Raw genomic sequence first — 14913 nt, 5'->3', positions numbered from 1 at the left:
TGGCCTGGGCTCTGGGGACACGGAGAAGGAACACATTTCTCGTAGACACCAGCAGTCTCTTTTTAGTGGTTTTCTCCAGCCAGGGATAGGCTTGGTAAGATTTCCTGGGCAATAAGAGGTTGGAGTGGAGGATTCTAACCATCAACAAGCTCAAACCATCTGGCCTGTGAAAAGAGTTTCTTGTTCACAAAACTCAGAGATGTCAAATGAATAACAATAGCTTTTTAATGACTTCTTTATACATAGGAGGATGAGCGATGCAGGGAGCAGAGTAACAAAAAGCCCCTATTCAGAAACAGTCTTCAGCTGGTGGATGTACTTAAATGACCCAGTCTCCAGAGTCACCTCCAGAGAAGACATGCTACACGTATCAGAAAATAGAAGCACATTCATTCACACATAGCAGAAACTCAGCCTGCCTTATGGGTTCTGCCCTGTTTTTGACTTCCTTCCCGGTGACTTTCCTCAGAAACAGCTTTGGGTGGAGAGAGCATTATTAACAAAGGGTGTTGATGTCTGTAATGAACAGTAATGATGATCAATTTAAGCATCAGCCAGGCTTTGGGAGGCACTGACCTCCTGGAGGTGGGTAGAGCTAAGGCACAACTTTGAGGCTTTTGGAGGGTAAGAGGGTGATGTGGTTAAAAAAGTTTCCTCTAGGATACCGTGAGGCCCATCTGTCTTATGCCAATCTGTCTCGGCCAGGGACATCCCATCAAGGGCAACTGCATTCGTCATTGTGTTTGTTTCAACCTGGAGGCACTAGTCTAGTGACTGTACTTCTGACACTAATACCCTGTGGCTTGGAAGTCTTTGCCAAAGATACTGCACTGAGTTAGCCCTCTGAGACAGTAAATCAGGAGTGTGAAGACAGTGGGAACTGTGTGCAAGCATATCACATGATGGGAACTAGTAAACAGTGAACCTATTTGTAATTCTCTTTAAAATTTAATACTAAAACAAGGGTATCTGTAGTTCTCCCCCCCCCACACCCGTTTTTATCAATACATCAAATTTAAACACTTAATGGATATTGAATATGTCATTCTTTATTGAAAAGGAATTACTGTGCTGTTCTTACACATTTTCAGTTTAAACTAACGTAGATGGTACTTGATGCTGTGGTCAACTTGGCAGAAAGAAAAAAGTCATCAAATTCTAAAATCCCTACAAGGAAGTATAAGTCTCTTAGGAAGTATTTCCAGCCCAAATCTTGGAAAGGCAACAATAGTCTTTATTATTAGTAGCTTACTTATGGTTCTTCTTATTGACTGATTCTTTCTGTATCTAATAACTTAAGATATCCAGCATTCTTCATCTGGGGAATCATTTAATGGTAAATCAGGGACTGCTGTCTAAAGTAGAAGAGTAGCTCTTATTATATCAATGAATAACTAAACAATTATGGGAATGTTTCCAAGAAATTCAGATGGTCTCCACATACACATTTCTTGCCTGTTTGTGTTTTTCTTTTTCCCTTCTTTCTTTTTTTCCCCTTTTTATCATCTCCCCTGTGGTTGATCTAAACACAGGCTTCTTGATTTTTTTTTTTCTTTCTGAAACTAGGTTCATCATTTCCTATGACCCTTTAATAATGTATGAAAATTCTTCTCAGGTCACTGATTCTTTCTTTTTTGCCTTGGATATTTCCCTACCTCCCTGAACCAAGTGTTTCATCCTGAGTCAAGTTTTACTAGGAAGTTTCCCTTCGGAATTTTTACCAATTAATATGTCATGTTTTTAGTAATTATCTCCATTAGAAAAGACTTCAACTGGGTTCTCAGTTTTCTGAGAGCAAGTGCTCCTTAAAGTGATTTTCAAATGTTCAATTGAGAAGGAAAATGGAGGAAAGGGACATTTTAAAGTGAGAATCACAAAAGGTTACAAACTCAAATGAGTCTGAGAATCAAGCATGAATTGTGAATTGAACAAGGGGCTGATGAGCAACTTTTCAAGAGTAAAGCTTGGCTGTCCGATCTACGGGCTCAACCTTACTCTGTATCCCAGCAATGTTGCCACACTGGAAGATGGCCTCTAGGCCACATCTTCTACTTTTTCAAAAGAAACTCCAAGTCACAATTTTGTGTGATGTTTGTAAATTTTAAAATAATGGCAACTAGCTCAAACATTTTTAACTCTATGCAGGCCAAAAAGAGCATATCTGTGAGCCATATCTGGCCTATGAACTATTTCTTTAAAGTCTTGAAAAAAAAAAAAAACTATTGGAATAGTTATTTTATTGGGATAGAACTATCCTAGGTGTCAGAAAAAAATGTTCTGTAGATTTGTTTGTTATTCAGTGGCCTGACTCTCCCACTTTCTTTGTCTAGCCTTTGAATTTCTGTACATTATAGGCCTCTAATGCAACTGTCCTGGTGGTTTCCATAACCAGTTCTCCACCACTCCAAATGTCAATATTGCAATTACATGGTCATACCTGTGTGGCATTTATGACTCTTGAGTACTCTGTGATTTGAATACTCAATATAGAGTGAAAATTGCAGGCTTGGTCTAACAATAGCTTTCATGGGGTGGTATTATGAACCTTAACACAAAATGTCTTTGCAGAAGTTTCTACTTAGAGGCATAAAGAATGCATTTCTCCCATTTTTAGTTTTCATAGCTTTCCTAACACCATAGACTACTATGTCTACACCTGACAATTAGATGAAATAAAAGTGAAAGAACTTATATCTTGGTTTAAAGTTCTTCATACTAAAGGAGAGACAAGGAAGGGGAAATTTTTCATTAATTACTCAAAATCAGCCTGGGGATATCAATATGGACAGCCAGATTACATCAAAATCCTGCCTCAGGCTAAATGGCTTTTCTGAAAGTGTTTCCATTTTTTACCTTTCAGACACTGCTTCTGTCTTTCCCAAACCATACCACCTCCAGTTCCCAGTTGCTCTTCTGTCCGCACACATCAAAACTACTGGGAACTGCAAATGCCACTGGCTCGGGTGCTTCATCCAGAAGGGAGTGTAGGGAACCAGCCAGACTGACTGGTTGTTGATCTCCCCTCAACACTTCTCAGCCATCCTTGATCTATGAATGTGATTGATATACTCTATAACTCCCTCTGTGGCAGGGGGGAGCTTCATGGCGAGGTAGTCAGTGGAGGAAAAGTATAATATAAACTTAAGAAAAACACAAATATGCTTAAAATGGCAGATTTCCCCTTTTGATTTTATTCAGTTGATCACAAATGGAGGAACAACATTTTCTAGCTTTTGAAAGCTAGTGGTTGTGTAAACATTATAAAGGTATATTTTCAGTGGTCTGAATGAGTTGAGAGTTGAATATTAAGCATCATGGTTTCTGAGACACTATGAAATAATTAGTTTATATTTATTGCAATAGTAAGCTAATATGCAGCTTGAATATCACAGATTTTTATTACTTATATTCTAAAAGTAGTTGTATCAGTCAGGAGATAGAAACCATACTAGTTATTTAAACAGAGAGAATTTAATATAAAGAGTTGTTGACCAGGAATGAAGTTGTTACCCAGGTAACTAGCAGAGTTTAAAAAAAAAAAAAAAGGCACTGCTATAGAAGGGAAGCAGCAGCTACCTACCATTCCTAGCGCTGAAGGACAGAGGGAAGAGGTTTGAATTATTAGGACTTAGAAATTTAGAAGAGCCTTAGGGAGCCAAAAATCTTATTTCCAAAGAGGAAGAACAGTGTGGCTGATGGTGCTGCCTGGTGGGGGAGGGGAAATTCAGTTTGATTTGCAAATATTGGAAAAACTGTAAACTGGTTTCAGGTGCTGCTTCAGGAAAGAACTGCTTTTTTCTGGGATAAAGAAGTATTGCTGGGGTGATACAGGAACCAAAAGCAGACAGGAAACCCTTTAAAAAGATGCAGGTCTTCTCTCTTCTCTAACCTCACCTTTTCCCTCCAGTACTATTAGTAAATCGTAATGCAGAGCTGGCTGGCTAAGCAGAAATGGGGCGTGCAGTGTCCCAGCGCCAGCATCACGAAGCTGGATATAGAAGAGAGGGTATGGAATACAGAGACAATGCAGAGACAACCGGCACAACACTGATGCCTTCTCAATCTTTCAAAAACTCATGCGAAACATGAGGTTCTATTCTCCTGAAGTAAATGTCATTAAATTTTTTTCTAAAAACACAATTCTGAAAAAGGAAATATTGTGAATCAGTTTCTTAAGAAACCATTGGCTCAGTATTTACAATTCTAAGCTTTTTCATTTCTGATTTTTAGGGGAAAGTATATACTTAAGTCACTTTTGCCCTATAAACACTTGCAACTTTTTTTCTCATAAAAAAAAAAAAAAATCTTGAAATTTGAAATATCACTGTTAGAATTCATTTTGTGCCTAGCTCCATGATAACTATTAAACTATAACTCAATTAGTATTAGGTTTTCATATGAGTTGAAGACTCTTTTAAAAAGTGACTGAAATACAAAAAAAAAAAAATTTTATTTCTCTTACATAAATAAAGCCCAAGGAAGTCACTCCAGAGCTTCTAAGATGGCTGTAGCATTTTCAAGGACCCAAATTCATCCATATGTCTACTCTGTCATGTTAAGTGTTACATGAATATAATCTGCCCCAGGATGGCTGCTAGAACTCCAGCCATCAGTCATCATCATGAAGGAAGAGAAGAGGAGTAGGTTGGTCCCCTACTTTTCAAGAAGAGTTTTTACAAGTGCCACACAATACTTCCACTAGCTACAAAGAAGCCTGTAGACTTTTGGCTAGGAAATCATGTGCCAGCTAGAAAGTGGGGCTCTGTTAACTTGAGGGAGTTTGGGCAGCATAACTATTAATAGGAAACTAGCTGTCTCTGCCAGACTCTGGGAGGGATATTACCTCATCAATTGTAAGCCTGAGTGTATCAGCTCTTTTTTGAAAGCAAGATTTCATTAGTAAGAGGACTAGAGTGTATATGAGGGTACTGAGCAGGGGAGGCTACTGAATGGGGTCGATGGAGGACATTGAAGACAAACTTTCTCTATTTTATAATTTTTCTCAGAGGCAGCATAAAACCCAAGTCTACCTTTCTTATTTATTCATTTTTATTCATTTGTCCGTTTAAGGGGTTTGGATTCTATACTAGCGGAGAAGGGGTCATATATCACACATTTGTTTTGTTTCAAAGAACTAAATTATTTTTTAGAAGAACAAGTAGAACACTTCTACTTGTGTTCTTTCCCCTCTCTTTTAGAGAAATGCCCCCTAATGCTAAGATAGCTTTTAGATTTTCATGGTTATTATATTCATCCTCGTGAGTATGTCTCTCCCTTCCCATGAAGTCCAAAGGGCATGGAAAAATGGCATCATATTGATAAAACATGATGCCTTCCAAGACATTCTTTAAATGGCCTATGTGCAAATATGGTCAAAATGAATAATTCAGGCCAATTGGAGCGAACATTTCTCCATGGATGCTTGGGGTGAAACTGGCTGGCTTTGCAAAGTGGTTCTCTTTATAAACTAGCAACATTGCTTTACAACGTGTCTGGGTGACAAGCCAAATTCTTAGGTGATTTAAGTATATGTAGTTAGTATTTTCTAGCACTTTCACTTTTGGAACTTATAGGAAAGAGCAAATGACCATGACCTTGTTGCATTGCCTTAGCAGAATCGTTGGCAGAAATATCATAAATTTTTCTAGTAAACACCTCAGTCTCCCCAAATTTCACTTGGTCCTAGCTACCTCATTTTCCATACATTGATACCTTTAATCACAATAAGACAATTTTCAGAAGGGTGTTGAAGGAGGAATGAGGATGATTAAAAAAGAAAAGATAGATTCAATGGGCATTTTATGATTCTTTGTCATTTTTTGCTGCAGAGAAAATGCATGAATGCCTGCATGCATGAAGATCCATCCCTAATCAAAGTAAGGACAGGGCTGCAGACTGAATGCCAATCTGGCGCCTTTGGGCAGCCTTCACTTTCACTCTGCACCCACTATTGCACCCCTAATCTCCTCACTCACCATCTGTGGCTAGTAGTACAGATTTTTCTTAAGGATACTGGTGAGATCAGGAAAGGGTATGTTTTGCACATCATACAGAGAATAACTTCATCTAGAAAACCATTCACAGCAAAATAAAATGATCCCTGTTGCTTTAAGGAGAAACACTGTCTTCAGTAACCCTGATTTCTCACCTGCTTTTTCCATCTCAAAGATTTCTCTTCTTCTGTGCCCTATTCCCCTCCTCCCTCTCACCCCTTCCTTCTTCTAAAAGGGAGCATAAAAGCGGGTGAGAGCTTAGTTACCTTCATAAACCCATGGGGCATATGAATTGTACATTAAAATAGGGATAAAAACTTAAGAAGCTCTGTCAGTGGAATTTTAGGCAGAATGAATAATGGAAAGAGTCGAGGACTGGAGCCAAAGAGAGCTGGAATTGATTCCCAGTTCTGTCATTTAGAAACTGACTGTCTTGGGCAAGTTACTTGTCTTTTCTGAGTCATAGTTTATTCATGTGTAAAAATTAAAATAATAATACCTGTCTGATAATCATCTGAGAATTAACTAAAATTATGTATGTAAAAATTAGTACAATGTCTGATGAATAGTTAGCATTCAATAAATATTAGTTATCTTTAACATAAAAGAGATGGATGAATTATTGGAGCAAGTCATGGGGCTTTCTCAGAATTCTCATCTGCGGGAAGCAGCATGGTGAAGAGGGAAGATTGTAAGCAAGTTTAGGGAGGTTTCACAAGTTTAGTTTATTTGATTGCAGTGATTTTTCCTACTTAAATACTTTTGCTATCTGCAACTTCTTGGTATCAGGGAAAATGGGAAACTAAAACAGGAAATCCTTGGTTAATAAATCAGAACCAACAAAGCAGAGTGGTTTGGGGGATTATTTTACCCACGTGCTGTTTAAAATCTAATGAAATAATTTTACTGGATTCTTTGTGTTCTCTAGAGCCACTTTCTCTTTTGGATGGTGATGATCAAGTGATAAATTTTGCTTCTTCAAGCTTCATTTTCTGTGTTGGTCATTCTGTTTGGGGCCAGCACATTCTTTTGTCACATGTGTTAATATCACTGTCTTATTCTGTCAAAATGACGAATACCTTCCGTTTCTATGCCAGACCTGATTTGATAGCCTTAATTGCAAAGATTCACACTTTTCTTGGCACCAAAATGCAGGAACTGAGTGCAGGTCTCACAGCTTTTTGTCCCTTATCAACCACAATGCCTGAACAGAGTTCTGATATAACCAGCACAGCTGTCCTTGGGGTGCTTGAACTCAAGTGTCTGCCGAGGACTGTAGGGTTTAGCCTCAGATCAGGTGCTGCTCCCTCTGTGAATGGGAGCCAATGCTAAAGAACCCCTAATCCAGAGTGAGGTCATCCTTCAGGAAATGAAGAAGGTCCTAAGACTTTTGAAGATAATCTTTCTTGAGCTAGGTTGTAGACTGGGATAAAACTGACTCATGCCTTTCCCCAAGGTAAAAACTCCTTTGGCTTCTGACTGTAATGAGATCTTATCAGCCCTTTCTTCTAGTTTAGGAAGATTGTTGGCCATGTTTTTATTTAAAAAAAGATAGTTTGACAGATGGGTAGATGGATGTCTATAAGAAGATATATCTGTGTAAAACAAGAATGTGAACACAACAGCTGTCAAAAGAACATCAGCTGAAGTCTGAGCATCTTCATCCCAGGGAAGGTGTCCAGACGGACCACCAGGAAGAATAGAGCCCAAGGTTGCATTCTTGTCTTGACAATTACAGCCATAATTTATTAATACTCCAGTCCCATAATAAAGAAGAGTGGATACCTGGTAGGTTAGAAGAAGCTGAACTCATTCTGCAGGCTTCCTGATAATCTTCCTGTTCAAGCTTTAATTACTTCTTCTGCTGGTTCTTAATCTTAGGCTCATGGACACTCAAGAAGTCTGGCCTGTGACTACAGCTCAAGTAAAAGAGAGATCACAACTAAAAATATTTGATAAATTATTTCAATAAAATTAGTTTCACTTGTACTAGTAAGAATTTTATATTTTGCTTTTAAAATTATTATTCTGGGAAGAGGTCCATAGGCTTCAAAGAACTGACAAAGGGATCCATGGCACTAAAAAGAATCCCTAAGGTAATGGAAGGAGGTCTTTTGTACTTGATCCGCAGTTTCATTAATCTAGTTTTCAGAAGCCTCAGTTCTCTCCTGCATGATCTCACCACCATGCCTCTTGGTTCATACCATATGTGTCAAGATGTGCAATAATTGTCCATCTTTCTTTGCAGTATCAAACGAACACTGCTTTTGTTTGATATGGTAACAGTGCAATTCATAACAGAAATGTTTTTCATATTTATTCCAACAGTTACTGAACACATCCTATGTGTAGTTATTATGATAGCCAAAGAGGATGCTCAGTCAAAAAAAATGACTGTTCTTTATCAACTTAAAATATGTGTGTGTGCGTGTGTGCACGTGAATGTGTGTGTGTGTGAATGTGTGTGTGTGCCATAACTTCTTGATTTATATTTCCCCTGCAGATCTTGGAGGCGTCTGAGGTTTCGTGGGGACTTTCCAGCATTCCAGACTGCTGCCCTGCAATGAAGCTGAGTCACAGTCTTTGGGTCTAAGGTACTGGCTACGATGTGGAGCCCCAGGACAGCCAACCTGACTAACCTTCACTCTAAGCAGAAGCCCAAAATGCGTCTGGCCTGAAATCAGAGCAAGCCCTAGAGAAAGCCTTCTTTGTTAATGGAAAGAAAAGAGGAGAAAAGGGTTTCCACATTGCAACAGTCTTTCCACCATTCCAAAGAGCCCACCTTTCTTATAAACCAAGCTGTTCTATTTGGTGAGTCCCATTCTAGCTTCTTGCCAGAAATAGAGCATGACAATCGTGGTGGAAAAATAAAGACGAACCCTCGGAAAAACAGACCTGGAACTGTAATTCTCTCAAAGCAGTCCAGTAGGAGGATTATGTCTGAAAGCCAGCCCAGGCCCCCCGTGATCCCATCCCGCAGGCCTGGGTTCCGGGTGTGCTATATCTGTGGCCGAGAATTTGGGTCCCAATCCCTTGGCATTCACGAACCCCAGTGCCTGGAGAAGTGGCGTGTTGAAAACAGCAAGTTGCCCAAGCACCTGAGGAGGCCAGAACCTTCCAAACCACCGCCTCTCAGTGGAAGTGGGTCCTACAATCTTCAGGCAGCAAATGAGGCAGCCTTCCAGAGTTCCCAGGCTCAGCTGCTGCCCTGTGAGTCCTGCGGCCGCACATTCTTGCCAGACCGGCTTCTTGTTCATCAGAGAAGCTGCAAGCAGAATGTTGAGGGGCCTAGGGCACCAAGCCCGGACAGATCTGATGATCTTGCTGGTCTCAAGAAAGCTTCCAGTGGCATCACAACCCGACCGAGGACTGTCATCTGCTACATCTGTGGGAGGGAATTTGGTACCCTGTCCCTTCCTATCCATGAGCCCCAATGCCTGGAAAAGTGGAAAATAGAAAATGACCAACTCCCCAGGGAGTTCCGCCAGCCACTCCCACAGAAGCCTCAGCCCCTTCCCACTGGACAGCCCAACCACGCAGGGCCACGTCAAAGTCAGCTCGTGTCCTGCCCAAATTGTAGTCGGACCTTTGCCCCCGACCGCCTTCCAGTACACCAGAGAAGTTGTAAAGCTCAACCTAGTGGACCAAAATTTGAGGATTTGACATTAGGGACTAGAGGTGGCCTGAAAGAGTCCACTAATTCCAAGCCTCAGAGGAATATGGCAGCATGTCCTGTGACTGATAAGGTAATTTGTGCCACATAATGCGCATCGGGTAGGCCTGGGGATACATTCTACCTCCAGGGGAATGAGAGAACAATGCCCCCAGAATCAGCTGCCTCATCCCCTAGGATGGTTTTCCTTCAGTGCCCATTTCTGCCTCAGTGAAACCTAAGTTGACCCCCTGTTGGACACCGGGGCTATATCTCCACTGGCATAGCAGATATAAAAATATCCTTGCCCGGTGGGTCCCTGGTCTTCTTTCATTCTGCTGCCTAAAAAAGAGATGGGCTTCTTTCTTCTCTGAATCTCTCATACCAATAATCCTTGGGAGAGATTGTTATTTGAAAATGAGTCAGTAATGCTGTGTCTACATTACAGAGATATAATTCCCATTCCAACAGCCAATATTTATTACTGGTTTATTTTAGTAATCTACCTTAGGAATTCACTTTTGGCAACACTGGGTTATGCTGAGTTTATCGTACTAAAATAGAATCTGTGTCAAAAACCCCAAATGACTTTAGCAGTAATTAAGCACTGAAGCACTTGTAGAAATAAACATGCTCTAAAGTGCAGCACTGGAAAAGACCCTAATGCTGGGAGGGATCGGGGGCAGGAGGAGACGGGGACGACAGAGGATGAGATGGTTGGGTGGTATCACCGACTCGATGGACATGGGTTTGAGTAGACTCTGGGAGTTGGTGATGGACAGGGAGGCCTGCCGTGCTGCAATTCCTGGGGTCGCAAGGAGTCGGACACGACTGAGCGACTGAATTGAACTGAACTGAAAGTGCAGCATGTTTTCTTTTCATGCTTACACGGCTATAGTATATGTGGAATTAACCCCCACGCAGACCAAGAGTCAACTAGGTGTGTTCATGGATCTGGGAAATGCTCAGTTCCTGCTGCTGCTCTGTACCCTATGTTTGGGTCAGATATCAGGCTGTGACCCCTGATTTGGGCAGTTGTAAATAAGCATGACCCTAGGGGTCCCCAGCCTATATAGTGAAGTGTCACTGGGTCTTGACCTGAAATTTCATCATCAATCAGGATTGGGGAAGGTTGCTAATGAGGGTGGCTACCTGCAAGATAAGGTGTGGTCCATGGGCTTCCTTCTGCCATGAAGCCAGGGAAGTGGTTGTCTAGCCACGTGTCACACTTTACAGAACATCAAATCATGAGAAATAGGAGGCAGTCAAGGTCTTCTCTCTATGACTTGCTGCTTGAAACACCCCACCTGGAGGGGTTCTTTAAGTGAACTATTTTCAGGAAACTAGGGTAACCCAAGCTAATGTAAACAGTTAAACCAGACTGATTGGGGGGTGGGAAGGCATCCTTTGTTTTTAGTCCAATTGTTGTTCATTACTTTTTTATTTTTTTATCGCATTACTTGGGCAAATGTCAGGCACGTTTTCCAAACTTCCATGTTTAAAATGAAATGATCTTTCACTTACTGGCTCAGAAGATTCCAAAACAATGATTCTAAAGCCGAAGAGTCAGACTAATGGGCATATTTTCCGATGAACTTGAAAAAAGAACAGCTAGTTTCTTTGCCGAATGAAAACCCAAACTCATAAGTGTGGCATGGGCTTCAGGCTGGTCTCATAAACATGAACTGTTTTTCTCATCTTTTGGCTGTTGCTTTTCTTCCAAAATGTGTGGGGTCTGGATTCAGCGAGCAAAAGAATCCATGTCTTAGAGCCACAAATCAGGAACTCTGGTTAGTGTTCGGACATTCAGCACTGTTTCCTGATTGTATGCATTATCTTTAGATGTTCTCATTACAGAACTTGAGCTAGGGAAGAGTGTGGTCAGAATGCTCATGCTGGTTGTTGTAACACAGACTTTGTGCTCCCAAGAATGGAGCCAGCAGGCTGAGCAGAGCATGTTCTCACTCAGTCACAACTGCTAAAATAGGCTGGCCTGGGCCCCCAGCTTCACAGGAGGATACCTCCTGACTCACTGAGTCATCTGGAGAGGAGACTGTCAGAACGGGAGGCCAGTGATGGCTGTCAGTGACTTTCATGTTTAGATCAGAGGGAGTCCGTCAAAACAAGGGCATCAAGAGGACACGACAGCTATGTCAGAGCATAGCCAACTCTGCTCCTGACCTGAAAAGGCACATGTCAGTGAGAAACTGGCACCCACCACCGTCAGATGTGCGTTGGCCTGTTTGGGGACCACACAGGCTTTAGTGGAGGGCATAGTAAGGTCATCCAACCTAGGGTCCCTTCAGCTGCCAGATCTGGAGCAAGCTAGGGTTCATTAAAATGGAGAAAACTCCCAGGCTTCCAAGAGGAATAAGACCTCTTGAACCAACAGACTTTATTCCTTCCCTTGAAAAGACATTTGCCACTGCATTGCGCTTTCGGCAGAAAGCCTCTCCCAGGGAACGTAGTTTTCTCTTGTGGTTGCGATCGGACTCTATTGCTGTTTTTCTTTTCTTTGTATTATGTAAGATTTAGATAGTGCAGTGAATCGTTCATTTCCATAAAGAAAACGCCCTGTGCGTTATTGGATTTCAGAATTTCATCTGCCTGTGGCGGCCGACTTTTGGCTGACTGTGAGACACACGCGTAGTTTTTTCATTTCAGACGTTTGCTTCCTTTCTCCTCGTGCCAGTTAGAACAATTTCCCTCTAGAATCCTTGATCTGACTTCATGTTAGAATCAGCGATCTTGTCCCAGTGTTTTCAGGGGGCTCAATATCACAGTGAACTCAGGTGAGAAAAACATTTTCAGAATTATGACCACAGAACTTTGGAAACAGTTCACTGCAGTTGGGCAACAATGACTGTTTCGCTGGCAGTGTGAGTTACCCTCCGCTCAGAGTGTTCCTCCTGCATCGACTGGCTCGGTTCTCTGATGACAAATGCTCCTGTTACCCTTCGGTCAAATCTAAGCAAACAAACACCGCCGAGATCCCTAAGACAATCCCCCCAACCCGTCATCAATGGGCATTCTGCGCCAGCCCTGCTTTGCCACTCACCACGGGATGGGTTTGAACTTGTCCCGTTGCTTGTCATCCAAAATCTAAGACTGAATTCACTCTCTCTGATTGCAGTGACGTTGTGAAAGACACCAAGCAGTATGAAAGAGGAATGACGTCCACAAAGTGGATTTTTATTTAAAAGGGTTTGCTCTATCACGTGATGTCAGAGCAGCATCGCACTCCCCCTTTTCCCTCTAGGAGAAGCAAAGCCTGAGCAAGCAATGTTCAATTTAGCAAGATTTTAAAAGTCATGTTACTTGCAGATGAAATTTGATGCATAATGTGGGAAACTAGAGATTATCAGTTTAAAGTTTAACGTGATCCTTTGATTTCTGTTTTAGCAAGCAGTGCCCTCAGTGATGCTGGAAGTGCAAGAATGAAGGTCACTATTGACCCTTATTTTAATATGAGTGGACATGTTTTAATATTTGCCTTTAATATTTGGGGAAAAGTTTGCCCTTTTCTATAAGCTGATAGTATTTCAGTCTTTGACTTAAGGCCTTCCTGGCTAACTGCAACACAGATTGGCAGTTAATTAAATATTACTACAACCCAGAATGAAGGCTTTGTTTAACTACCTTTTATTAGTTACATAATGCTTGGGGTTATTTTCTTAGTATTTTGATGATAACATGTGAAACACTGTTTCTAAAAATCCGATACTATGTTATAAAATAGGCATTATTTTTCTTCAGGGAAGTCTTTTTCTTTTTTTAAGGAAGATTTGTCTCTCTGGATGCAGTTTTAAGCTACCCTTAGCGTCCTAGAGGTCTGAGCTGCAGTCCCGTCAGACACGTCTCCAGAGTCTGGTGCTGCCATCTGCTGTTTTCTTTCAGAGTAATACCTTCCACCCTCAAAAATATTATTTATTGCCTTTCTCTCTGTGTTACTTCCAAATATATTTGAGAACATGCCCTTATAATACAAATTCCATTTATTTAGGACTACAGTTATGTATTTGGTTTAATATCATCAGTGCTGTTCCATCGCTAAGTATCTCATTCTCCAAAGGCAAACCTCTTAGTTAGAAAGTCACAATCAGAGACTCGGAAAGACTCAGAGGGGCAGAGTGGATGGGGTTGCACCTCACGTCGTGCAACACTGTTAAGGTGTGTGTGTGTGTGTGTGTGTGTGTGTGAGGTAAAAAGTGCTTGTGCTGTGTGCTTAGTCACTCAGTAGTGTCCGACTCTTTGCAACCCCATGGACTGTAGCCCACCAGGTTCCTCTGTCCATGGAATTTTCCAGGCAAGAGTACTGGAGTGGGTGCCAACTTCCCAACCCAGGTAAAAAGTATTTGGAGCTTATTAGGAGGCATGCAATAAAGGGGGATAACTTGTACTGAATGCATTTATGGTCGGTACTTTATATTGATATTCTCATTTTAATCTTCATAATGTTACTATAAGACAGCTATTATCTCCCTACTTGAGGTTTAGCAGCTAACCTAGAGTCACACAATGGGTTCAGTCGTGGGTGTCAGAGCCAGATGTGTCTAACTCCAAAGACCCATACCTTTTATGTCACCAAAGAGAGAAGCTTACGTGTCATACAAAAAGGGTAGGGCTATGCTGCCAGGCTTATGAGTGTTGGTTAAGCAGGGTTAAGAGGACAAAAGTTTGTTCATTCAACAGATCATTCTTGTTAGGCTTTCTTGAGCTTCCATGGTGGCTCAGATGGTAAAGCATCTGCCTGCAATGTGGGAGACCTGGGTTCGATCCCTTGGTCAGGAAGATCCCCTGGAGAAGGAAATGGCAACCCACTCCAGTACTCTTGCCTGGACGGAGGAGCCTGGTAGGCTATAGCCCATGGGGTCGCAAAGAACTGGACACAACTGAGCGACTTCACTTACTTACTTTGGACTAAGTACTAAATGTAGAATCATTAAAAAGACACAGTTCTTGATCTCATGGAGTTTTTAGCCTTGTGGAAGAAATGATATGAAATAAATAAAAATAAATATAAAATTTCAAGTTGTAATGTGACAGTCTAATGGTGGGAGGTAGACATTCAGGTTCTTGGTTGGAGAAAACCTCTGGGAGGAAGTGACATTTCAGCTGAGACATGGAAGGTGTGAAAACATTCGCCAAGAGGATGTCAGGGGAAGGGAAAGGCAGGAGGAGGAGACATTCTGGCCAGGAGACATTCCGTGTGAAGGCCTTGAGGTAAGAAAGATCTTAAAATGGAACTAAGAAGTCCACAAGTAGTTA

General features: G+C 41.4%; 1 protein-coding gene across 3 annotated transcripts in view; it reads left to right on the top strand.

Moving 5' to 3' along the window:
• The window catches only part of LOC122699853 (zinc finger protein 474), a 62785-nt gene that overhangs the window by 27213 nt on the left and 20659 nt on the right, over nucleotides 1-14913 (top strand). For 2 of the 3 annotated variants that reach the window (XM_043912269.1, XM_043912270.1), the window contains one exon: nucleotides 8497-9739. The exons of the other annotated variant lie outside the window; for it this stretch is intronic. In XM_043912269.1, coding sequence (XP_043768204.1) covers nucleotides 8708-9739 — 1032 coding nt within the window. In that variant the 5' untranslated portion in view covers nucleotides 8497-8707. The remainder of the gene's footprint in view (nucleotides 1-8496; nucleotides 9740-14913) is intronic. 3 annotated transcript variants of the gene reach the window in all.

Source organism: Cervus elaphus, chromosome 9 (genome assembly GCF_910594005.1).
Source record: "Cervus elaphus chromosome 9, mCerEla1.1, whole genome shotgun sequence".
NCBI classification, from domain to species: domain Eukaryota; kingdom Metazoa; phylum Chordata; class Mammalia; order Artiodactyla; family Cervidae; genus Cervus; species Cervus elaphus.
This window is presented reverse-complemented; position numbering and strand designations above follow the sequence as displayed.